The sequence below is a fragment of the Carassius gibelio genome, chromosome A6 (assembly GCF_023724105.1).
Source record: "Carassius gibelio isolate Cgi1373 ecotype wild population from Czech Republic chromosome A6, carGib1.2-hapl.c, whole genome shotgun sequence".
Classification (NCBI taxonomy): Eukaryota; Metazoa; Chordata; class Actinopteri; order Cypriniformes; family Cyprinidae; genus Carassius; species Carassius gibelio.
In genome coordinates this window covers 11,734,031-11,761,889 of record NC_068376.1, presented here as the reverse complement: position 1 = coordinate 11,761,889, position 27,859 = coordinate 11,734,031, and the positions used below count along the sequence as shown (strand labels likewise).

Here is a 27,859-nt window from a genome sequence, read left to right as displayed (position 1 = left end):
TTATTATTATTATTATTATTATTATTATTATTATTATTACAATCCGGAATAATTACTATTTTGCCTTATTTTTTGGGAGATACCGACCACCGCCGCTACTCTACCATTGGAGAAAGTGTAACTGTAAACTTGTATCACGTGTTCCCTGAAAACCCATTTGTTAACGCTTATTGGTCAACTTAAAACTGACGTCAATCTTCGCCCTTCAAGGAAGTAACAAACCCCAGTAGGCCAGAGTTGAAACGTTATACAATATAAATAAAAGCACACAAAGCAGAAGTCATATCGTCCAGAAGCAACTCCAACGGGACAGTCATGAATCCTGATATTAGCCGTGAACGTGAAAATGCATCTTTTAACCCGGAGATCCTTACAAACATACTGGATGGTGGTGCAGAAAAGACACGCAGAAGGAGAGAAATAGGTAACGTTAACGTTAAGCTTTGATCAGAAAGATCATCTATCTATCTATCTATCTATCTATCTATCTATCTATCTATCTATCTATCTATCTATCTATCTATCTATCTATCTATCTATCTATCTATCTATCTATCTATCTATCTATCTATCTATCTATCTATGTGTGTATATATATATATATATATATATATATATATATATATATATGTGTGTGTGTGTGTGTGTAAGTAAGTAAGTAAATTTACAGTTGTTTTTGAATGCAAATTTTTTTTTGATTTTGATCAGTTTCTCATTGGGTAGGGACAATAACTGTTAATGACCATTAGTATGAAATGTTATGTTTTAAAATGTTATTTAAAAGTGTGTTAAGTAGAGCATTGTCTTATTCCAATATTTACTTTCTGTTAAAGACAACACTTTCTGTCCAAAAGATGTTCGCCTAAATGCCATATCGCAAAACCCTCTAATTCTAGATCTAGTGCCAATACCACCACCTCTGTTTTATAAATTATTTTAATGGAGGTGGAGCAAGCCCATACCAGACCTTATAATTAAAACAAGCATATTTAAACCTATTTATTTATTTATTATCAATATTTTTTTTTGTCGATAATTAAGCCTTCTTTCTTTTGTCATAAATTGGACCTACAGTCTCTTTATCTGTTTTTCTACTCCAAAGTAAACATAACTTTATACATAACCAAATTGTATGACTAAAAATTTAAGCGGTTTAAAGTTCAGTAGTGTAAAAATAATCTCTATTTCAATTACTATTTCTGTACCTTAGATTATTAGACAGATTATTTTTTTACACCAGCTAGTTTAAGACATCAAGGTATAAAGTTAGGTTAAAAAATGGTACTTATCACCTGTTTCTTCCCCAGAGTCTCTGGTTATTGGTGATCCAGACTTCCAGCATGAAGACCTGAACTTCCTCTCCCGCAGTGAGAGATATGATGCAGCAGTGCGGAAGAGTGCTCAGATGATTTTGAAGCTTAGGGAATATGGTATTTCTGATCCAGAGGAGATCTACTCCTACAAGAGGTTTGTGTATTTGCCATTCAGGGATACTGTGTGATTGTATGATATATAGAGGATAAGTTTTGAGGTCCATATAAAAACAGACTCCTGGTCAAATGCTTGGGTAAGTCTACACTTTTATGATTAGAATTAATTTAAAGGTAAAGTCTTAAAGGGTTACTCCACCCAAAAATGGGCACTCATTATTTACTTTTATAGTCTTCTTTAAGCTTTCAACTACTTTCAGATAAATGTTATATTTTTAAAGGGATATTTCATTACAAAATGAAGATTTTGTCATTAATTTTTTACCCTCATGTCGTTCCAAACCCATAAGAGCTTTGTTCGTCTTTGGAACACAATTTAAGATATTTTAGATGAAAACAGGGAGGCTTGAGACTGTCCCATAGACTGCCAAATAAATAAGTTTCAAGGTCCAGGAAAGTATAAAAAAAAGCATTGTCTGAATAGTCTATCTTCCATCAGTGATTCATGCGTAACGTTATAAAGCGACGACAATACTTTTTGTACTCGAAGAAAACAAAAATAACGACTTTATTCAACAATTCCTCTCCTCTGTGTCTCTCCAAATCAGTCTAGTGCCATTTTGGCAAATCTGCGCTGTACGCAGATATGTTTCACACTGCACGCAAGCATTTTTTGCTTTCAAACCAAAGCATAACTACACATAAAAAAACATACAGAAGAGTGTACACCATCTGCGTACAGCTTTGCTTTCCAGCTGTTCCTTCATAGTGCCTGCATTGTTGAAAGAATCAACTTTTTTTTTTTTTTTTTTTTTTTTTTACTGGTTTTTATCATCCAAACAATGCATTTTTCTGGATGTAGAATAAAAATTTCCTATATTTTTTATGTTTTATATATATGTTTTTAATTAATGGAAATCTAGTATATATGTTTTTGTCATATTACATAATTTACTTAATAATGTAACATTGGTCCTTTTTCACCAAACCAATGGTATGTTGTTGTAAAACAGGCTTGTGAGTAGCACGAAAGCTTATTTATTTAGCAGTCAAAGGCCAGTTCCAAAGTGTCTTTGCAGACGGCCTGAGCAAAGGTCTCAGGTTAAAAGTGTGTCAAAGGGAAGGGAACTCTACTCCTATTCTCAAACTGAAATAGTTGAAGCATGCTTGAAAATTCACTTTTCATACATATTTAGCACTATGTTTAACTGATTTCAGTTAATGCAGCCATTGCTTACTGTTAATTCATTAATAATTAAAATCAGGTCTATATTAATTTGTAAATGCATTTGACTTTTTAAAAAGCACTTCTGGGAACCAGTGTAAATTTCTTTAACTGCAAATCTGCGTGTATCTCTACTTGAAGTTTTATATCTGTTTTTTTCTTATCCTGCAGTATTGTGAGGGGTGTGTTTCAAGAGCCCTTTGGGGTCCATTATGTCATGTTCATTCCCACCTTAAACAGCCAGTGTACAGCTGAACAGCATAAAAAATGGATCCCGTTAGCCGAGTCATTCCATGTGTTAGGCACCTATGCTCAGACAGAGCTGGGGCACGGTCAGTTCCACTCTCTCAGACAATTATGGGAAATGTACTTTTTTTTTTTTTTAGGCCAAATTGAAAGTGTTGTACTCATTGGGTTCAGCGCTAACAATGGATATAGTTAAGTATGACCCTTGCAGGTGTTGACAGCTAATTATAGTCCCATTTTAATTGTTTACTGTCTACCAATCACAGAAATTATGAATAGAAGTCATCCACCGTAGCTTATGTTCATCTCGTATGCCAAGTCTGGTCTTGCTTTTAGTGTATGTCTTTCTATGAAATCTCTTACTTACCAGTTACAGTTGATACAGTTTGTACTTACTCTTTAGAAAAATCATTCTAAACAGTAATCAAGTCAAGTCACATTTATATAGCGCTTTTAACGATACAGATTGTGTCAAAGCAACTGTAAAGAATTAGGTAGGAAAATTAGTATGTCAATATTGCAAAAAGGCAGTTCATCATTGAATTCAGTGATGTCATCATCCAGCTCAGTTTCTGTTTAAATAGTGAGTGAGTGTAAAGTCTAAGATATCTCTGAAAATTTACTTTCCCCAAATAAGCAAGCCAGAGGCGACAGCAGCAAGGAACCAAAACTCCATCTGTGACAGAATGGAGAAAAATCCTTGGAAGAAACCAGGTTCAGTCAGGGGGCCAATTCTCCTCTGGCCAGACGAAACCAGCTTTCAGTTCCAGCCTGCAGCAAAGTCAGATTGTGCAGAAGAATAATCTGTTTCCTGTGGTCTTGTCCTGGTTGCCGTCTAGGAGACAAAGTCTTGACTGTGGATCTGTCTCTAGGGCTTATCTAGTTGTCCTGGTCTCCGCTGACTTTCAGGGCTGTAAAGGTCCTCTCTAGGTCCTGATCCACCATCTGGGCTGTATACGTACTGGATCCGGGTGACTGCAGAGACCACCTGATCTGGATACAGATTGGATCTGGTTGCTATGTTGACCTCGAAATAAGAGAGAAAAAGGCTAATATTAGCATAGATGTCATTCTTCTAACAATGTAGCAAGTAAATTGTGTGTTATGGGAAATGTTTCCAGTTCCGGTTTTCCTAATTAATGCAGCCTTAAAATCCTTAAAACAATACTTCAGAGCTTATATTTGTGCGGGTTGTCGAGCATGCACATTTCTCCTCATTGCGTACGCGAGCTAGCGTCCTTTGGCTCTTAAAGGGGGGGGTGAAATGCTATTTCATGCATATTGAGTTTTTTACACTGTTAAAGAGTTGGATTCCCATTCTAAACATGGACAAAGTTTCAAAATTAAGTTGTACGTTTGAAGGAGTATTTTTGTTCCCAAAATACTCCTTCCGTTTTTTCACAAGTTTCGGAAAGTTTTTTTCGAGTATGGCTTTGTGTGACGTTAGATGGAGTGGAATTTCCTTATATGGGTCCTAAGGGCACGTCTGCCGGAAGAGCGCGCGCTCCCGTATAGCAGAGCACTGAGAGCACAACAGGCATTCACTGATCAGAGCGAGAGCGTCGCGAAATGTCACAAAAGGAGTGTGTTTTTGATTGCCAGGGCAAGACAACCCTGCACAGATTACCAAAAAAAAAACAGCATTAAGGGACCAGTGGATGGAGTTTATTTTTACAGAGCGTCAACGGAGTTGTGCAAGTGTTTTTGTTTGTTCCCTGCATTTCGAAGATGCTTGTTTTACAAACAAGGCCCAGTTTGACGACGGTATCGTTTATTTCTTAAGGATGATGCAATCCCAATGAAAAAGGGTCACGATCGTGTGTTGGAACCGCAGGCGGTGAGTAAAACTGCTTAAAGTATCTCTACCTCCTTGTTAGTGTGTCCGCCTCCCATGCCGGAGACCCGGGTTCGAGCCCCGCTCGGAGCGAGTCGTTGCAGCTGCTGCTCTCGTTCAGTTTCAGCCTCAGGATCTGATTCTGGATCATAAATAAACGGCTGAATCTGACTGTAAGCCATGGTTTGTTTTGGATGATGGTTTTTCCCTCACTGTAATGTCACAGCTTCCACATGCTCTCAACGCAAAAGCCTACTGGCGCTCGTGATTCTTTAGCTCCGCCCACACGGCACGCCTCCAGCCGGTCATGTTTTTCCGGGAAAAATCGGTACAGACTATCTTTCTCTTATGAATATAATAAAACTAAAGACTTTTTGGAGTTATGAAGGATGCAGTACTACTCTATAGGTACTCAAGATTAACAGGATATTGAGTGAAAACGAGCTTTTCACCCCCCCTTTAAATGTTTAAACTGACAAAGCTTAAATGAGTTTAGTTTAAACATATATTAACGTGTGCTGTTCAGGTCTCATCTGTGCGCGCCCGCTATCAGCACCCGGAATAAATGACAGCTCATATTCCAGCATTAATTCACATTGATCAAGAGTGAATTGTTAGTCCAGCTTTTTTTTTTTCTTTTTTTTTTTTCTTATCGCTATTGTTGTAATGTCTGGGAATCCAGAATGCGCATCCATCAACAGAAACATATACTAGTTGAACCTAGTTTGTTTTACGTGCTATTTATAACAAACCAGCAAACCATACAGATGCTTTGTCAGATTTAAAAGTTGAACCGCGGTCCCAGCGGTGAACCGAACGGTCCAAGAGGGTCTGGCTGAAGACATGCACTTGATCTAAGATCTTTTTTTTTTAATTATTATTTGCCATATGTCTAGACAATTTGTTTGAGATCTTTACTTAGTGATTATTTTGACTTATGTGTGTTCTAGAGACATGTTACAACTTTTTGATAAAGCTCTCATTGGTTTTCTTAAATATGTTTCAAATTTATACTGCATGCATTTATGACTTATGAGCATATCTGTGTCAAAATTGTTATTAAAATCGAAATCGCTAAATTGATCAGAAAATCGTGATAGGTTTTTTTTGTCCATATAGCAAAGCCTTATTAGAAATGATTAAAAATCAAAATGATTGCTTTACTTTAGCCCGACTGACATATAATTTTTTCTAATTTGAGTGGTACTGATAGGTTTCTGCTGGAAATTTGAGCACGCTGCTGTGCCGTTATGTCATGCCTGTAAACAAAAAGTTGTCCTACTAGGATAATGCATGTGAGGATCCTGCAACTAGTGAGTCGTTTATAGCCTTTTCTCACAGCAGCTGGAATAATAAAATGTATCATTCTGATGGCAGATTGTAATCCAAAAAGATTTATGTGTTTATGGAACATTTTCGTTATGGAGTATTTTTCGAGTTTTAATACGCTTCTGATTACAAATAGCCTGGGATGAAACAAGATTTGTATTTTAAACACAGCCAGTTTGAAGGGAGCATAGTTTGCTCTTTGAGTTAAAATAATTTCTTAATATGAAATTCGAATAGTATGACAATTAGAGATTAGACTACAAAAATTGAAATATACATCCTAATACACACTGTACTCAGTCATAGAATGCTAATGTTGTTAACATTAATAGTTTGAGAATAAAGTATAACAATAATAACTTTGATGTGATAGGAGGTAATCGATCTTTAGATTAAATCACTAATGGTAGCTCAATTTAATGTAATGCTTTTTTCCTCAGCTGGTCAGAAAGTGGCATACTTGTTACTTGTTCAGATGAAAAATAATTGGTGATAATTATTTAAGTAATATTTTCCAAGATGTAGGCTAGAATCTGTGATTGTGAAATACAGTAAATATCCACACTGGTGCGGTTACTGACTGGCACATATACTCCTCAAAACATTAGAATCATTCACGCTGTAGCTGTGCCGCCTCATGCAAGCAAGATAATTCTGCAAAAAGCTGAAATTGCAGGTTTTCAAACAGAGATGGCGACAAAGAGGCAAAAATTTTGGACTGAAGCTTTAATAAATGATATCATCTTACATTTTGAAAATGAGTAATTGCATAAAAAAATTACATTTAAACAATTAAATAAACAAATCAGAAACACAACATATTTGCAATGAAGCTAGTTCCATTTAAAAACTGTTTTTTTCTATGGTGTTATTACATGCTTGTATTGGTGTAAATAATTTCAGTTCGAAGCGAGCGTATATGTTCCATACAAAGGACACTAAAGTGTGTAAGATGTCAATTTAAATAGTATTTATTTACAGAGGTATATTATGTCTAGTGGTTGACCATGTTTTTTGATAGCTGATGCCGATATCTTGGAAAGCAGGGTGGCCGATGGCTGATATACAGTAAAGCAGATATAATTGTATTTATTTTAATTAATCAAGAAATTTGAAATAATTTGAAAATGGATAAAAAAATAAACTAGGGTTGGGACTTTAACGCGTTAATTGAGATTAATTAATTACACAAAAAATAACGGGTTAACTAAGATTAATTAATTACAGAAAAAAAATCCCGCATTTTTAATAACTTATTTTTGCACCGCGGAACGTTTCTCACTGGATGAGTTTCGGCGGACCGATTATACTGGAGCACCAATGTCAGTTGCAAGGTTTATGAAACGAAATGTGCATTTATTAATTCAAAGATTTATTTAAATGACTTAAATGCATATTTGTTGAATGCTGATGGCAAACGACAAAGTATAATGTTTGCCTTTCTATTGCTAATAATATAATAAGTTGTATACATTTTAATTCCTTTGTTTTACCGATCTATCTGATTATTAGACCAAATTCTATCTGTGTTAGACAGAACTGTTAACTACAACAGTGAACAAGAGGGAGAATGTGAGCACTGTGTGAAAGGCAGTTCCTTCAAAATAAATGTCCCACCTTGAATGCATTGGCCAAATAGAAAACTTATTGGCTGATGCCGATATCTGAAAAATTCCAAATATTGGCCAATATATCGCCCTTGGTGATATATTGGTCGAGCACTAATTATGTCACACTTCACACTACTCTAGTAAGTTTCATCTGTGTGTGAAGACACTGCGTAGCACAAATCTTTAAATCATTGTTCTGAAGTGAAGTAAACTTCAACGGGTTTCCCACTGCTCAGGGAGTAGGGAGCAAAGAACACCTGCGTAGGGATCATGTCTACTGGAACATGCTTCATGCACATAGCTCTCTTCTAACGAGCTGGTTATCTGAATTGGGTGTTTTAACTGAGCGATACATGCAAAATAGGCCAGACAGACAGACAGTACTTTACTGTATATCAGCTCAAGCCCACAAAGAGGCCATGCTTCTGATAGTGATCGCAGATTTCAAAGGGGCAAGTCTCTTGTTTAGAAGCATATACTACGCCTGTTGCTTCTACAATCCAGTGAGACAAATTTTAAAACCAGCAGACCTTAATTCTAGCCTTTGAATCATATAAACTACTGTTCAGGCAGTTTAAACTAGCTAGTCCTGTCAAGATAAACACACAAGACTAGTTAGATTGCAGTCTTGAAAGAGGGCACTATAAATGTCTGCCTTATGTTGTAGTTTGAAGAGTAGCTCAGAAAGGGCTCTAAGCACAAGGGACAGTTTAGGATGAGGAGGATTTAGCTGCAATTCAACATCTGCCCAATGCACTGTCATGCCAAATGTGCAGTCTCCACATTTCCAGCCTGGGGCACTTTGCCCCTCTCCTGGGAGAACTGATCCCTCCATAAAGGAATTGGCCACAGGGGAGCTGATACCAACTATCAATTCCAGAATCTAAGGATGGTTGGGCAAGGTTGAGTCCTGATCTCACAACCTGAACTCTTTCTTGGGCCATCGGCTTGACAGGGGATTTTTTTTTCGGAGCATCTATTTACACTAACATCTTCCAAACTCCGGTGCACATCTCGGGGGAGTCATCGAACTCTGGTTCGGACCAGGCAAGCCAACCAAGTGTGAAAGCACCTTTTAGTGTAATTAGAATCTTTAGTTATTTGCACTTAGTGTAAAAAGCATCCATTGCTATTTGCACTTAGTGTCATAAAGAAAATATGCTATTTTCACTTAGTGTAAATAGCATTTAATTGCTATTTACACAGTGTAAATAGCCGCGGCCTTTTTTTTAAAGGGAGCACTCATGAACAAACAGAGATCATTCTCCATGGACCGGCCCACCCCTGGATAGCATATCATTGAGCAGGGTTCACTGAGATCATTGAGTTAGTTAATTATTCTCAGACGTCACACCCAACCAAGTACTGTGCATATGGCACACAAAAAATTGGAAATTCAGGGATTAAAGTTCTCCGGCACCGTTCTAAATCACCGGCGTGCAGTGCTTGGCTGTGGAAAAAATAAAAATCCTACATTTAAAAAAAAAACTTGCTGATATCATGTCAATTCCAAGAGTTCGCCTACCAGTGGTATGAGAGGAGCACAGCTTTCACTTTCAACCAAACTAACATTACTAGCCAATCAGATTTTTTTGTTCTTGTAAATATGAAACGTGCATAATAGTATTCCAATTACACAGTTGCAGTCCTGATGAATGGAGAATAATCAAAGATGTCCATCTAATGCATATTTATATAGGAAAACTAGCAGTGGACCTTTGTAAACAGCTCAAAGTAATCATGTCATCTCCATAAGAATGATTTGATAGCCAGAACAAATTTACCAGGATTTTTGAAAAATATCATATCTTCCTCTGTATATGCTGTCAATTTGAATAGCTTAACATTCATCTGGGAAAATGGTGTGCATTATCTCACTAGATTTGTAACGTGAATCATTTATAAACCTTTGCCAACATAGTAGAATACATCAACCTGTTTCTAAATATGCCATTTATTGTACATCGCTATTTCAAAATAAAAGTTTCTGAGTTTGCATGTGGCCAGATATAACATTTTTAAATGGATTTAAACATCGTTTAATCACGCTGCAAAGTGAAATGTCACCAGGCCATTGGAGGTTTCAAATACAGACTGTTATGTTTCAAATACCTCTGCAGGTATTTGTTATAATTAGTGGTGGGCATATATAATTTTTTTTAATTTAGATTAATCTCACAGTAATCTTGGAATTAATCTAGATTAAAATGGCTCATTTAAATTCTGCCAAAGGCATTCAGAATATGTGTGCTACCCAAATAATATAATGACTAAAAGTAAGTCTTTTAGAACCGGTTTCTCAAGACAGGTGGCTTATTACACCAGGGGCTCATCTCCTGTTTCCAAAATGCATCACAAAGTGATGAGAAAGCTGCAAACTAAGTCCACATTGCACAAGGTGCAAACAACCTTACGCCTGTTTCACACATACTCCGTCTGCAGTGCGTATGCGTTTCGTATTTTTTTTATGCAACCATGTTAACAGATTCCAGCATGCACGCGGTTGTGGTCCATCAGTGCGTTCCAGGAGCGGTACGTCTGCAGCAGTGCAAACCCGGCGGCTTCAGCTGCGTCCATGTTAGCACGTCACGTTTGATGTGGTAATTTCACTGTAGGCATACACACAGGTTCGAAGACTCGTTCTCGCCCCCTAGAGTGCAATTCGGTTAGTCATACATCCGCGCTAAAATATCACGGTGAAATAATCATAGCTCACCTAGTATAGACCCAGCTCTCAACCCAACTTTGAGAATAGATTAACGGCAATATTTTTTTTTATCGCCGCAGCACGTTAACGCTGATAACGGCCCACCACTAGTTATAATACATAATGTACTTAAGTTGGTTATGTTCATATTATTTACAGAAATATGACATTATTTATTTAAACAGTGTTGTTCAATAATGTTGTTTGGGTGTTTGAGTGCCATTGGTTGGTGATTTATATCAGTGCAATGCAAACATGTTTGAATATTTGATGAAGGAGGGGTATAACCATAAAGCGTTAGCATGCAATGCAAAAGGGAGCCATGAACCATAAATAGTTAGAATGTGATAGAATCAGTCTGTTGGAAGGAAAGAGTAGAATGTATCAAAGAGAATAATGGCTTCTTTGTAGAGCATGACATTGAGAGGGAAGAAAAGTATCAGCTGAGAATGAGGCAGATAGGTCACCCTTTTGTCTCTCTCTCACTCTCTCTCTCTCTCTCTCTCTCTCTCAAAAGTAAACATCCAGAGTGTTATGTGAGAGACAATATAAACCATTTTGATAGGTTTGATCTCTATCAATGTGGACTATTTACTCTTTAATATACATATACATTAGCTAGAAAGGGTCTAAAATAGTTTTAGCCTGATATGATATATACACTATTGTGCAAAAGTCTTAGGCCACTAATATTTGTGTGTGTGTGTGTGTGTGTGTGTGTGTGTGTATATATATATACATATAAAAAAATGGTTTACGGTGTTTGGTAGGAAATATCAATTTACATTAGAAAACATTCATTTTGCCATTACTTGTAATAATCTTGTGATAATTTTTGTATGCACAAGGAGTTTGACAACAGCCAGTGCTCCACACATGGGATTATATGAAGAAACATAAAAAACTGAGACAGACTAAATTCAGAAGAACTGCGGCAAAGTCTCCAAAATTCCTCAAGAAATCTACCTGTAAATCTACCTGAAATAATATGTACAAGTGCACCTATGGCAAAATATACAAATCAAAATTTTTAAATGCAGTGTGGTTACAAATAATATTGATTTGATTTAGTTAATTGAAGTTAATTGATAAAGAAAATCCATTTATGACATTATTTGAAAGCATCCTCACTTTACAGTGTTTTTACACAAGTGCCTTAAACTTTTCTCAGTTTTCTCATTACATGAATTGATTTCCCAGCATTTTTTTTAACTGACTAGTTGCAAAGGTCACATATTTAATAGTTAATATTGTGGTAGTGTATTAGACACAATATTGTCTGATATTGCTAAATTGTGTAAACAAAAATATTACCTATAAAGCCACAGAAGAACTGCGTCTAAAAACACAATAGACATTTGAATTGAAGCAACACTGAACAGAGCATTCTGTGTATGACATCATTGCGAGAGCAATTAATTTATTTTATTTTATTTGATGTCAAATAAAAAATAAAAAATAAACCTGCATCCAGACAACAACCATGGTTGCATCCACTGTAGATATGCATTCATATTCTGTTGAAGGTGACTGGTGACTTCACAATAGCAGCTTGTGGTGCCATCTGATAAAGTGGTGGTGAGGACCTTCTATGTCCTAGGAATTATTGTTCGGTGCCGCTTTATTTTGTAGATAGTTCAAATCCATTCAAGTTAAGCAATTTGGTAGGGGTGCTCCGATCACGATCGGCCGATCGTTATGCGCATCTCGTCAGTAAAGCCGGTTTTCTAATCAGCGATTAATTCCATCAGGTGCGTGATTTCACATAGAGCAGCTGTTACTACACAGAGCCGTTGTTAATAGAGAAGATGCGCAAATCACGTTAATTTTCAGCGTTTATTGGCCCATCTTCTCAGTTAACAACTGCTCTGTGTAGTAACAGCTACTCTATGTGAAATCACGCACCTGATGGAATTAACCGCTGATTAGAAAACCGGCTTTACTGACGAGATGCGCATTAACGATCGGCCGATCGTGATCGGAGCACCCCTACAATTTGGTATGTTGATTTTAAATATGTAGTAGGTTTATGTTTTTATTTTATTTTTATATTGACATTTCCTTTGATTTTTGTGTGTTTGTTTAAAATCATAATTGTTTCTTTTCAATAATGATTTTAGCTGATTGCTAAGTTATCAGGACCTATGTGTGCTGCCATGCGTGAGTCTGATTTACAGGATGTAAATTCATTCATTTCTACCGAATGACATGAAAGTGAGTGGCTGGGTGAACATGGAGGAGAAATGGCCATGTCTTTTAAATTGTTTATTTTGTTTTTTGTTTAGATTTGTATTATTGTCACTCATAAACATCAATGTCTTAAATGTTTTTCCCTAGTATTAAAGTGTATTTAGATTTAAATATCTTCAACCAAAAATGAAGTATGAGTTTCTATCTTCTGTAGATCACAAAAGAAGATCTTGGTAACCAAACAGATGCTGGCATGCTATGGAATACATCAACTGTTCAGTTACCAAAGTTCTTCAAAATATATTATTTTGTGGTCAACAGAAATAGGACACTCCTGCAGGTTAGGAACAATTAAGGGTGAGTTAATATGACAGAATTTAAATTTTTAAGTCAACAATCCATTTAAATGTCTGAAACATTAAATAAACATTATGTTGTTGAAAACCCGAGTTCCTCTCTGGCTCAATGCCAGCCAAAGCGTAAACACACCTTTACTCATGCCTAAAACTTTTTTTCTTTCCAAGTCAGAGAGCTATCCTTTTTAAGAAACAAAGTTTATGCAGTTTCTTTTACACCAGTTTATTATTATTTATTTATTTGAAATAATAGAACTAAGTCATTATAAATTCCAATGTTTAATCTGCATGACCTGCTAAAATGATTTCTCTCCTTTTGTTTTTGTCATTTTCTTCCATTATCTTTAATCCTATTCCTTTTAATCTGTATCCATACAAACCAACATTTTTTATTTACTTCGTATTTGTCATTTGAAATTCATCTGATTTCTCCATTTCTTGAAATTTCATATTTAATCCCATGTTTGTTTCTTTTGATATCTAAATAATCCTTCCACTTTTCTACTCGTCTTTCTGTTTCTTCCTTGCACCTTTATTTTTTTTTAATGCTCCACTCACTTTGACCCCTGCCCTACCAAAGCTGTGTGCACCGGGGGCGTCCAGAGCCTCTCGACCTGCACTTGGGCATGTTCCTGCCAACGCTGTTGAACCAATCCTCACCTGCACAACTGGAAGCTTTCTTCATGCCTGCATGGAACTTGGAGATTATTGGCACCTACGCGCAGACTGAGATGGGGCACGGTAACAAATCTGGCACTCACTTATTGCTATTCTGAGGCACTGGTTTGCATTGGATCATGTGGTCTTAAACCCTGTTCGCATGGGATTAGTATCTAGGGACCTTGTGTGATTTTGAAATTACCCCCACCCACATCTGAATTTTGTGTGGTGCATTCGCACAGGATAAGCGAAGCCTGTGATTTTACTCCCAGAAACCCAGATGTCAATGCTTCGAGAGTCCCGTTCTATGGTCTAGATGGATTTAAAAAAAAATGAAATTAATATAGTTTCTTGTGCTGTGTCATTTACATTTCACCAGGTTAAAATCATATCTCAAGCTTTATGCTTGATTTATTTGTAATGCATTAACCTCAAAACCTTTTCAGATTTCTCTTTCTGTAAATTGTATGGTGTAGTGATATGTCAGCACTCAAATTACTAGAGTTGGGGTACTCGAGCTTGGACTCGGACTCGAGTCCAATTTTGAATGAACTCGGACTTGTCACGCACTCGGGTGAATTTGTACTCGGACTTGACACGGACTTGAACATTTTGGACTCTGAAAATATTCCAAGTACAGTCGAGTCCGTGTCATGTGTAACAATAAAACCAGCATAAAATTAAGATGAGAAATGAGATTCGATTCAATAAACCGGTTGAAAAAAAAAAAACGGTTCACCGGTTCTTTTATGCTCAACATAATGAAGCCCTTGATGATGACTTAATGGCGTCAAGTCTATCAAACATTCAAATATATAAAGTCAGTAATCAAAACTTCAGTCAGTTAAAAACCTCATAATCATGAAAAGTTTCCAATTAAGTTTTGCAACAACACCCAAATACAGTAACACCAATAATGTGCATACGAGGATTTAAGTCTTGAAGATATAAAGTAAATAAATTAGGTGTCATCAGCGCAGGAACCATGACCCACTTACTATACATAATCCATTGCGATGTATTTGTTATTAAATGAACTTACATTTCGCCAGATTGCCCTTCATTCAAGCCTTCGGTTTACCCGCGCTTACAACATTAGCACTGAATCAGAATCAGTCACCAAAATAATCACTTCGGTTCAGACACGCTGTGAGTCCGTTGGCTTCACGCTGAATCGCGCATGCTCAGTATAATCAGCTCCTTGGTTTTAGAATTGGACACGTCCGAAAGAAATGGTTTTCGGTTCAGTGTACTGATGATCCGAAAACCGATGCAACCGGTTCTTGACTCGAGAACGAGAATCACTCTAACCGGCACGTGCTGCAGTTCAGTATCATCAGCTGCTCTCGTGTTCATGTTCTGTTTACTACGTACTCAATTTGTGAATGTGTCATCATTAACTATAAATACAGTACAGATATTTCATAAATCATCCCTTATTCCTATTAAACATAACAGTCTTTAGAGTCTTAATCATTGTCCAACTTCCCTGAAAACCTATACATAATCTACAATATACAGATTAGAAACATGCAAAAAAAAAAAAAAAAATATATATATATATATATATATATATATATATATATATATATATATATATATATATAAATTCATAATGCCATCATTAAGGATCTCCTCATTGGCTGCACTTTACCTCTGTCAAATGTGGGGGAGAGGCAGTGAATAATTGAAATGTCAGCGTTAACTGGAGGACAATACAGTATGATACAATAATAAAACAGGTTAATTTGTATTTTAAACCCTTTGAAACCTTTTTTGATAGGAAACTAGTTATTTTGACATAAAACAAAAATGTTCAATGGCAATGACTAGATGTAACAGTGGTATTTTTTTTATTACATTTTTATATTGCCATTGGTTTAATGGGTTGAAAGGTTAAAATATTAATAGAATGTAAAAATTTACAATACCAATTTATAATCTTTTTTAATTTAATTACTTTCTGGACTCGGGCGGACTCGACTCGGACTCGGCCTTTAAGAACTCGGACTTGAGTCCAACTCTGCCCCTTTTGGACTCGGACTCGGACTTGGACTTGGACTTGATGTTTAAGGACTTGGTCTTGACTCGTACTCGGCAAAGGTGGACTCGGACCCAACTCTACAAATTACTATCAGACACTCCAATGCAGCTCCATTCTTCGCGAAAGATGGATAAAAAGGCTCACAGGAAACAAAAACCTCGAAAAATGATATACGACCCACGAAATCCAGGCCAAATCACAGGACTAATATTTTCAAAGGACATCTGTGTTCAGCGAAATATGGTAGGTCTTTTGCGGGGGAGTTTTTACTTTACAAATTACAGACATGGCCGATTTGCATGGATAACAGACAACCTCCCCAATTATTACAAATGACCTAGTGGTCACTAGATAATACTAATCCTATGCGAATAGGGCTTTTTACACTACTGGATTACTGAATTTCACAATCACTTTTGTTGGATCCAGAATCAATGATTTACACAGTCAGTGGCACCCTGAACCAAAAAACCTACCACAGTATTTTCAAATCAGTGACCAGCACAGTCTCCTAATCTTAACACCATCGATGAACTGGGCAGAAATGTGAAAGCCAAGCGACCAACATGTGCAGCATATTTGTGGGAACTTTTGCAGCTTTGTTGATATCTATTTCAGAATCAGTGCTGCAGGCAGTTGATTCTCTAATTGTTTATGCTATTAAATTGTAATGTGTTAATAAAATCTAGAGAAATGTTAGTTTAAAAAAAAAAATATCAATGGTACTGTGTCTATAAAGAGAGAGTGTGTATTCGGAACTATCCTGGAGCAAGTTAAAAAAGGAGATAACTGGCTTTTAACAAAGTGAACTGACACATGACCATAAGTGTACAATCTATACTTGTAAAACCTTGCCATTCAATTATATAATGATTCAAATGAACTTTTACAAAACAAATGCATATTTATTCTCTAGAAAGCCACACTAAATGAGTAAACATTGCTACTGCATTCCTGACATGGGTCAGACCCCTCCCAGATATCCTCAAGACATTGCTATGATTATGTATTATAGGTATTCAATGTATACTAGATAAGAAAGGGATTGGAAATCCACCTATTCATAAAGATATTGTTTCAAACTTTGTTTTGCAGATTAAAAATTTACACTGAGCGGCAATGCAAGATAGTTACTATTAAAAAAGCAATTTACTGACAGTAAACAAATTGAAGAAAACTAAAACAAATCATGTTACAAAAATAAGAGGTTTGTTGATAGATGTTCTCTTTTTCTTTTTTTCTGCTGTCAGACACCTACAAGGGTTACCTTAACCATGCTGTTTAAACTGAAAGATTATGAATACTGTTCCACTGAACCACTAATGGGATAAGAGCTTGCATTTCATCATTTTTATTTGCACAGTCCAAGATACTTTTTCAAATGATATTTAATACAGTTTCAAAGTCAAATATTGCCTATAAATTAATTTTATTTTGATTTACTTGAATTAGATCTGTAGCAACAGTTGTCTGTGTTGTTTTGCATGTATTACATCTATTTAGGTACACACATCCGTGGTCTTGAAACCACTGCTACTTACGATCCTTCCACCCAAGAGTTTGTTTTGAACAGTCCAACAATCTCCTCTATTAAATGGTGGCCAGGTGGATGTGAGTAAGCTGTGTTCTAATCGCTCATTTATCATGTAATTATTTTATGTTAAATATAAGATGACACCGTGTACAACTGATTACATAATGTTTCTTTTTTTATTATTATTAATTTGTTCTCTGTATTTGTGTTTGTAGTGGGTAAAACCTCAAATCATGCTATAGTCCTGGCTCAGCTATACACGCAGGGCAAGTGTCATGGACTACATGCCTTCATCACACCCATTCGCTGTATGGATACGCACATGCCATTGCCAGGTATAGTTGTGTGATGATAATATGCGGATAAAGATTGGACCATGTGTGAGAGGATTTGCTTGTTTTTTGATATGTATGATTATAAGAGTAATTAGATGGACTGCAGTGATTACACAATCATCAGATTATGGAATGATTATTTGATCAAATACGCCATCAGGTAAAACATAGGCAGTATCTTTTATCTTCAAGGTTGAGTTGCAGCACATTTCTGGAATGGAACAATACATTTAGGACTGATACAAACCTCTTGCACAATTTGCAGTTTAAACTCCAAAAAGAATCAGTAACATTGAACATACATGGGAGTTAGTGAATATATGTGATACTTTAGTGAAATGCTTGGCCCTAGGGACAGTGGGTTTTTACATGTCTCATATACAGCTCTTATGAGAACCAGAGAATAAAATAAGAACAATAAACAAGTTCAACCTGATAATACTTTTTCTATTCAACATTGAAACTATTCAAACTATGTTTTGCAGATTAAAAGTTGTATCTTTGTAAGTTTTGATATTTTAGTTGTTGCAATCTTAAATTTTAAAGCCAAATTACACTTTTATGGCACCAATTGAAAAATAACAGTTCAGTCATTTAAACATGGTTTGTTGGATTTGGGTGGTGGGTTCTTGATTTCAAGAATTTAAATAAAAATCCTCTAAGGACCTATCACTCCACTAAATTTTCTAAGCTTTGTGAACTGGAAAGAACACACCCTTAGCTTTATATATATATAAACGTGAGAGTTCTGCATGGCAAAAATGTAATTTACCGTATAAAACTGTATAAAACCGTATAAACCCCCAAAACAACTTTAGAAAATAACTTTAACTGTTAATATTATTATTATTATTATTATAGACTGCAGGTCTTGATGTCCAATTCTGATTTGTTACCTCAATTATTTCAATTGTGACCTATATCCGATTCATGTGTTTATACTTGCCATACCATCTAGTCATTTACTGTCTCCACATGTGCTTCTCATGAGAATAATGTGACTTATTACATATAACAAGTCACATATATAAGAATACATATAACAGTCACATTGGCACATAGCTGTATCTGATTTATGTCCAGTTTATTTCGACATATGAATGAGGCCTGAAACCGATCTTTATATCGAAATGCATGTGTTTTTTTCCTGTTTACACTGTCATAGAACCGATCCAATCTGTGTCACATATGAGCAAAAAATTGGAAATCGTGTCACATTTAACTGGTAGTGTAAACAAACCTTAGATGTGTCATCAATAGTTTATTAATCGGATTTGTTTGTTGTATGTATGTGTACAGAATGTAGTTTTAAATATTCAAGCCAGTGTTTTCAGATCTGTTGTGTTTGAACAGGTGTAGTGGTCGGTGATATTGGCCCCAAATTTGGTTTTGATGAGGTGGATAATGGTTACTTAAAACTGGAAAATGTCAGGATACCACGTGAGAATATGCTTATGAAGTACGCCAAGGTGAGCAGTTCCTGCCCACATTGAAAGACAGAAAAAGTTTACAGTAATTTGTTTGTGCTTGTGATCAGAGTTTATTAACAAACAAAACAAAAGATCTCTAATTTTAAATATTTTTCAGTTATGTTTGCTGCAAGTAAAAATTTTTTTAATGAAGCTTTATAATTATCATATAGTTTTAATTTTATTTTTTTTATTGTTTTTAATGTACAGTTGAAATGGTGGCAGATGAAATTTCCCCTTCACAAAAATTAATAAAGCTTTCTAACTTGAAATGGTTTCCAAAATATAAGAGACAACATCTAAGTTAAATCAGGAAATAAACTGAATTTTATGGCATAAAAATAAATAACATGAAAAAATTCTTAGTTATGATTTAACTTACATTTTTAATCACTAATCTATTGAATGCAAATTTGTGATATTATTCATGTTATTACTGTTAACAAGTAAATAAGTCTGAATTGTTTTTAACTGGAATATTCACAAATCATGCTAAGATAACCTGGATCTGTGCTTTGTGCCTTCAAATGCATTATATTAGTAAAGTTTTGTGGTGTATGTGCCTGTGTAGGTTGAGCCAGATGGTACGTATGTGAAGCCTCCTAGTGATAAGCTCACATATGGCACCATGGTGTTTATTCGCTCCATGATAGTGGGGGAGTCGGCACGAGCTCTCTCCAAGTCCTGCACCATCGCCATTCGTTATAGTGCTGTCCGACACCAGTCTGAACTACGCCCAGGGTGCGTGCGTCTCTGTCCTTCTCACACGAAACACATACACATACAATGTTGGGTTTTCTTTTAAACTTTTGCTCAATTTATCTGTGTCTGTGCGTGGGTGTATATTTTAGGTGATTTAAAATAACTTTTTATTTTATTTTGTTTTATTTTTTTTAGGGAGCCAGAGCCACAAATCCTAGACTATCAGACTCAGCAGTATAAACTCTTCCCTTTGCTGGCAACTGCCTTTGCCTTCCACTTTGTGGGGCAATACATGAGTAAAACATACCATCGGATCTCAGGAGACATTAATCAGGGTGACTTTAGTGAGCTGCCAGAGGTTAGCAGAAATATGTTCTTAATTTTTATTTTATTTTACACATATTCATAAGTTTTATATGCTTGCATACTGTATGCTTTGTAGCTAAATTTCATTGTCTTGATTTATCTTTTTTTTGTATTTCTTCTCTCTATTCTTTCTGTAGCTGCATGCTCTATCTGCAGGTCTGAAAGCTTTTACCACCTGGGTGGCAAATGCAGGAATTGAGCTTTGTCGCATGTCATGTGGTGGTCATGGTTATTCCCGCTGCAGCAGTTTACCTGACATCTACGTCACCTTTACACCAACCTGCACTTATGAGGGAGAGAATACCGTTATGATGCTGCAGACAGCTAGGTAAAAATAACACCTATTTACCTTAACTGTTTCAGATATCAGCACTATTTGGATGGAATTAATTAAAGAAATTGTGACTTCATGCAGCAATTTGGGGTTTCACAATTAAAATTAATGTTTGAGGCTGGTACTGCATTTAGAAACAAACAGACATGATTTTTATTTTATTTAACCAGGGAAATCCTTTGAGAACAAGTCTCTTTAATGAAGGAGCCCTGGCCAAGAAAGCCGCCATAAAAAGTTCCACAAAAAAATAAAAAATAAAAATAAATAAATACAATGAACATACAAGACATAATACATGAATCAACCAACGAGGAAATCATGACATCCCCCATTTTCATCATAGACTTATCCTAATGTGGCAGGCAGGGACAGGTGCCCATGTTGCCAGCTTCCCGATGCTTTAATAGCCTCTTAAATTGACCAAAAGAGACCAAATTATCAAGTTGTAAATCATTCTGTAACAGGACTGCAAATCTGTAGTTTTTACTAAGGTTGGAGTGTCTGTTGTGTGGATGTTATTTGATATATAACACACATCAGAAAAAATGAGAAGTGTCCTTGTTAAAATTAGATTTCTTAAATTCAAGTTAAATAAGAAATATGAAGTAATTTTCTCCGTTATTAAATGTTATGTGTAAGATGTACAGCCCAATTAAGAAGGTAATTATATCTTAAGGGGATATAGTCTGAATTTTTTTTTTTTTTTTTTATAAAATTATTTGTTTTTAGACACACTCCAAATTAGCGTGTTAAATGTGTATATATATGTGTGTGTGTGTGTGTGTGTGTGTGTGTGTGTGTGTGTGTGTGTGTGTGTGTGTGTGTGTGTGTGTGTATATATATATATATATATATATATATATATATATATATATATATATATATATATATATATATATATATATATATATATATATATATGTATGTATAATATGTATGTGTGTGTGTGTGTGTATATATATATGTACATATATACATACATTCATACATGCATATTAAAATTAAAAATGATACAGACAGGATGAAAAACTGGCATAAATGGAGTTATAAGCGATGATCTAGCACCAGATCCCTAACATGCACAGCTTCTAAATAATTAAATAAGAGACTGGGAGATTAAGAGAATGGAAAATAACGAAAGGAAATAAAGGAAAATAAAACTGTGTAAGTTGCCAAAATAGGACATAATAATTGCTTCAACAGAAATGTAAAGCAATTTATTTTTTTATTTTTTTGTTTTGTTAATCCAACAACAGAATTCCTTAGTTTTCGGTGAATTGCACTAGTGGTCAGTTTTAGAATGCCTTAAGTTTAAGTTTCCAAATTAAGCAGTTTTCTTTTTCTTTTCCAAGTTCAGTAAATAACCCAAAAAGGGTATCTCAAAATTAAGCTGTACACTGCTACAGGTTAAATAATCAAGCTAAGGTTACCAAAGAATGTTTTTTAAGAAACAAGTTATTTATTAATAACTTATAGTTAGTTATGAAAACTGGCTTGTAAAACATTTGACCAGTAGTGCAATTACCATCTGATTTCTTTTCTAAATAAATCCATTGTTTTAGCATGCAATTTTTTTTCACAGACATCTAAGAAATAATTGCCTCAGTAGGGTTTAAAAAGGCATATTTCAATGAACTGATTGATTTACTTGTACTATTTTCATTACCTAACGTTTTCTGTATATTAGGTTTTTGGTGAAGAGCTACAAACAAGCACGGGCAGGTCAGCAGTTGACTGGAATTGTTTCTTACCTGAACGAACCTCACAGCAGGATACAGCCCCATTCTGTGTCCTCTCAGCCCACTGTCGTCAATATTAATGACCTGGCCAGCCTTGTGGAGGCATACAAATTCAGAGCTGCGAAGTAAGTTGGATCCAGAAAAACACTTTTTTTTTTTTTTTTTAGGTCAACACAGGTTGTAAAAAAAATTTAACCCCTGAGCACACATAGCACATTCATTTTTTGCAGAGACTTGAGAATGTTTTTTAAAAATTCTCACAGGTTAGTTGAAATGGCAGCTAAGAACCTGCAGGCGGAGCTACAGCACAGCAAGAGCAATGAGGACGCCTGGAACAACAATTCCATTGATCTAGTCCGAGCATCTGATGTGAGGCTTCTTAAAATTACCTATAATGCTAATACTGGGGTGTCCAATCTTGGTCCTGGAGGGCCACTGTCCTGTAGCTCCAATCCCAATTAAACACAAATAAACTAAGGTAATCAGGGTCTTCAGGAAATGAGTTGCGTACGAAAACTTAGGCAGCTGACTTGTTTCTTACCTGCCCTATCAGGCTGCACAGGCAGCGTTTAAGTTTGTGGGTACCTTCAGAAACTGATTTCAGAGAGACTTCTGAGGCAGCATAAAGGTCTGATGATCTATAACAACATATAAAAAAGCATCGGTGATAACTAAGCGCATGTTTAATAGTCCAATTCAGAGTAGACATCACAGTTACGTTACTTGCAGCTGCGTGCACGTTGCAGAAAAACACTGAGAACAAGTGGAGGTAAATGGGTAAAATCCATGGAATAAGAAAATGTTTTGATGTTGATACCTTTTGATGATGCTGCTTCTACGTGCCTGAAGCGGTTGAATGGAGAATCTATTCATATGTATGCCATAGACTGCCACTTGAAAATCATAATTTTCTGCCACAAAAAACATCATCCCTGTTTCAGATCTCTAAGTCTATCCCACTATCTAACGTCAATTTTGTTGTGCCTTATTGCTGGATGACAAGCTCTTGTAATATGCAGAGGTCATTTAGAAAATCACATATAATCAGTATAATTTTGTAATCGTTTTAAAATCTAACTATTTTGTACATTATCTGTGTAATTCTCTATTCATAAAGGCTATTTCTCACGGGTTTTCTGCAACCATGATGCGCGCATTCTGAATGTTTACACACCTATAATTGGTCTACAATAAAAATTTCTCACTAGAAATTAAATCAGAAGTTGAAAAGACTGTTTAGAATCATACATTTACACAAACAGACCACCCTCAAATCTTTGAAACCATTTTGACACCATTGTCACAAGTTTGGACATCCCTGTGCTAATGCAATTTTTTGTTTTTTTTGTTTTTTTTACACAGCAACTGTTAATCAGAACCTAGTTCAGACTGTCACTCTAAATCTGATTTTTCTTCATAGTGGAGTCTGATCATATTTAGAAATATTTGGTAAAAAACATGAAATGTTTACAAATCATATTTCTGGAAATCCATGTCTGTCTGCCCAAAATGATTGGATTTTTGGCTCTGCACTTTCTCAAACCATGTAAAATGTAATTGTCTCAGGTACTGTTTGTTGAAAACATACTTAATGTCTTTATATAAACAAGTTTGTGTTGTTGCGAAGTGTGAGTCGAGCAGAAAATTACAATAGACTGCTGGTCTACACAACTCTTTGATTTTTGAAACGTCAAAGGCAGAGACATCAACAGGGAATAAAGCTGCAAACTCCAGCTTCCTAAATTTCTTCCACTGCCATATAAAACATAATAATCCAGTGCAACAGCAACATGTCATGTTGTAAGACAAAGTGTCATCCCAAATCGTGTACTTACTGTATGTACTAATTAATCTATGACATTTTGTATTATAAATAGTGTGAGTAGTGTCTTCACACTGAAAATTAAAAAAAAAAAAAAAAAAATACCTGGATGATGCACTTAAATAACTGAAAAAAAGAACTAAGTGTGGAATGTTGAACACCGTTATGATACACAGTACGGACAGTCAATCATTTAGATCAGATTCCAATTGGATAAAAATAATCAGATTTGTGCCGACAGTGATTAACTGTGCATAGCCTAATTGTTTCAGTATACAAAACTTATTGAATCATTCCATTACTGCTGATTTGTACAGATTCAGCAGTCCAGAAATTGTTTTGGAGCTGTGTTTTGACTAATATTCCTCTTTATTGTCTCTATATATACAGGCCCATTGTCATTATGTGGTGGTGAAGCTGTTTGCTGCTAAACTGAGTGAGATTGGGGATACGGCTGTCCACTCTGTGCTCAGCACTTTGGCTCTGCTTTATGCCCTACATGGAGTCGCACTGAACTCTGGAGACTTTTTACAGGTTATACTATACAGTGTAAAACACATTTAGTTTTTAAGGTTTGCTCAGCCCACAGTGACAAAGCCAGGATATTTTCAGAGGGTTGCGCCAGCAACTACCTTGGGGTTGCACAGAAATCTTCATTATTTTAACATAAGTACTGGACAGTTTTAGTGCCTAAAACACAATTTAATACAGTTTATATACAGTACAGACCAAAAGTTTGGACACACCTTCTCATTCAAAGAGTTTTCTTTATTTTCATGACTATGAAAATTGTAGATTCACACTGAAGGCATCAAAACTATGAATTAACACATGTGGAATTATATATGGAATTATATACATAACAAAAAAGTGTGAAAAAACTTAAAATGTCATATTCTAGGTTCTTCAAAGTAGCCACCTTTTGCTTTGATTACTGCTTCGCACACTCTTGGCATTCTCTTGATGAGCTTCAAGAGGTAGTCACCTGAAATGGTCTTCCAACAGTCTTGAAGGAGTTCCCCGAGAGATGCTTAGCACTTGTTGGCCCTTTTGCCTTCAGTCTGCGGTCCAGCTCACCCCTAAACCATTGGGTTCAGGTCCGGTGACTGTGTTGGCCAGGTCATCTGGCGCAGCACCCCATCACTCTCCTTCTTGGTCAAGTGTGAGACTACAATTTTCATAGTCAACTCTTTGAATGAGAAGGTGTGTCCAAACTTTTGGTCTGTACTGTGTATATATTCATCATACAGAAAAAAAAGACACATAAATTTCTGCCTATATTGTGATCTCACATTAGTATACAACAGTATATAATAGGCCAAACATTTGAGGGACAAGTTCTTAAACATGACACATAACTAAATACATGTTTTGATGCTGCTTTACTCGCCTCTATATTTAATCATGTTGTAGGCTTTTAACTGTTCCACTGTCTCATATATCTACTGTTCGATTGTTCACTATTTTGTAGCTCCTTCGGCACCTGTACCTCTGACTTGTGCCTGGCACTGAAGCAAAGTTGGAGAGTGTGGGTGAAAAGTCTCCTTTGGGTTGTGTTCGTGATGAGATGGTTTTATTTGTAAATAAACACAATTCTTTTTAAGTAAAAAGATTGTGAGCCACCCCTTAACTCCACCCCACCAATCTAGTTTCTGCACTAGTAATGTCTTTTGAAAAAGACGATTACTTTCATCATACCTTTGCTATTATTCTTATCCTTACAATAGCTTACTATTTTATCTGGGGTTTAAAGATAATCAAGAGCTAATGTGTGTTAGTTTAGCTTATGTATCAGAAGAAACTTAAAGTTTAATGTCCTGATTTGAACCCACACATTCCATTCAGTTATTTTTAATAAAAAAAAAAAAAATTATAAAGAGTAATTTGTATTGTTATTAATCTAATTTAAAAACTTGGGAATGGTACATGAGCCATTAAATAATCATCTGCAAATGAAGTTCTTAGCAATGCATATTACTTATCAGAAATAAAGTTTTAATATATCTACAGTAAGAAATTTACAAAATATCTTCATGGAACATGACCTTCACTTTAGATCCTAATGATTTTTTTCTTTGATAGGCTGGTCTGCTAACTGTTCCTCAGCTGGCTCAGATCTCAAAGAGGCTGAAGGGACTTCTCTCAGAGCTGAGGCCCAATGCAGTGGCTCTGGTAGATGCCTTTGACTACCGTGATGAGATGCTTAATTCTGCTCTGGGGAGATATGATGGCAACGTCTATGAGAACATGTTTGAGTGGGCCAAGAGGTCCCCTCTGAACCATACTGAGGTCTGTATTTACTGCATTCAATGTGTGTGTTGTATTCATTTATGGTGATGCATGTTAAATAATTTTAGAGGAACCTTTCATTCATTCATTTATTACTTCATTTATTTTTAAGGTGCACGAGTCCCATCACAAGTATCTAAAGCCACTACGGTCCAAACTGTAAGAAGTGCCTTTATGGGAGAAAGGGAAGAGTCTGTCCAAGAAAATGAATACCTATAGCTCTCTTCTTCACCACAACCACTGGGTTTTCTAATCATCTACTGTAGAAAAGGAATTTGTCAGTGAAGAGGTTATTTTTAATTTTCAATTGATATGATTCTATGCCTACTTCTAATTATTTAGAGCAGTAAGTCATCATTGTTTTTTCTGTGGACTGAATGATCATTTCAAGTTAAACCACTTAAATTACTTTTTGTAATTGTATAGTTTAATGATAGTTTGTAATATTTGCTTCCTTGATTTTTCTAGAGGACGTAATGTTACAATAAACATACCCATGATGCTTCAGATTAAAATAACTGAAATTAAGGGACCATATTTGAATAAATTCCCAGTTCTCTGGGTAACAAACTTAAAATGAAATACTGAAAGTGAATATTGCAGTATGCATTCTCTGAATAACGTTTGCGTTAGAAATGATTTTTTACTGAATAATGAATAATTTGACATCTTAACATCTCTTAAAATCATCTCTTAAGACACTCTGACAGGAATGTCTTCTTTCTTTTTCTTTTCTTTCTTTTTTTAGCGACAATAAAAATCAGTGTACGGTATGTTATTAATTACACCATTTACATAGTGATGTACTCATTTGTGTCCTGATAATAATTTTTTTCCCCACACTATTATTTCAACTCTTCTGCTATCTATTAAATAAATAAATAAATTAACATTAACAGTACTGTTTAAATAGCTGATCTTTCATTTATGAATATTGGTATTGCAATTTGGATTTGTAATTACAATTCAAAGATACAATTGTGTTGTAGCAAGATGACATTTTCACCTCTTTTCAAAACCTAATTAAAAAAGTCACTCAGAAGCCACCTTTGTAGCAGTCTTATTAAATTATAAACACAACTGTAACAAATGCATAAAGAAGAAAATTTCTACAATGATTATTTTAAAGATGCAACATTGATGCCACAACGTTGGTGCGGAAAAGTAAGTATGAACCCACAGGAAAATGACAAATCTTGCCAGTGTCAACTTGTATTAAAATGATACTTGTATTAAGACAATAATATTTATTTGGTGAACACATTAAGGGGTTGTCTGAGAACAATAAGACAGTTTTGGGTTCTATGGATGATATCTATGGATGAAGAGATAGCCCATGACAATGTAAAGCACTTTGAGTGCCTAGAAAAGCACTATGTAAATGTAAAGAGTTTTTAATTATTATTAATTACAGTGAAAAAAACATTATTATTTTTTGACGAAAACAGAGTCTGTGTTTTTGCAATATTTTTCACTGGGTATTCTGAAGAAGTGACATTCTGTAACCTCTTGAAACTAGTGCATTTAGAAACGTAGGATCTGTTGCTGAGAACTCCAAATATAAGCAGTAGAGGTTGGACCTGATTGAAACTGGAGATGAATATGATGGATATGAATTCAGCGAAGAACACAATTTAA

The 27,859-nt window shown here is 35.4% G+C and overlaps 1 protein-coding gene across 2 annotated transcripts; it reads left to right on the top strand.

Moving 5' to 3' along the window:
- The first annotated feature begins 205 nt into the window (after positions 1-205).
- On the top strand, positions 206-27,263 carry acox1 (acyl-CoA oxidase 1, palmitoyl). 2 transcript variants are annotated; one of them, XM_052600714.1, is made up of 14 exons: positions 206-424; positions 1,308-1,467; positions 13,508-13,668; positions 17,135-17,242; positions 17,381-17,500; positions 18,854-18,969; positions 19,541-19,710; positions 19,867-20,029; positions 20,175-20,365; positions 22,059-22,235; positions 22,374-22,479; positions 24,323-24,466; positions 26,015-26,221; positions 26,334-27,263. In XM_052600714.1, the coding sequence occupies exons 1-14, from the start codon at positions 316-318 to the stop codon at positions 26,382-26,384; spliced, it is 1,983 nt and encodes a 660-aa protein (XP_052456674.1). In that variant the 5' UTR covers positions 206-315; the 3' UTR covers positions 26,385-27,263. The 2 variants fall into 2 exon arrangements, with proteins under 2 accessions (XP_052456674.1, XP_052456675.1); XM_052600715.1 differs by lacking the exon at positions 13,508-13,668 and adding an exon at positions 2,827-2,987 and having other exon boundaries at positions 207-424.
- Positions 27,264-27,859: the final 596 nt, after the last annotated feature.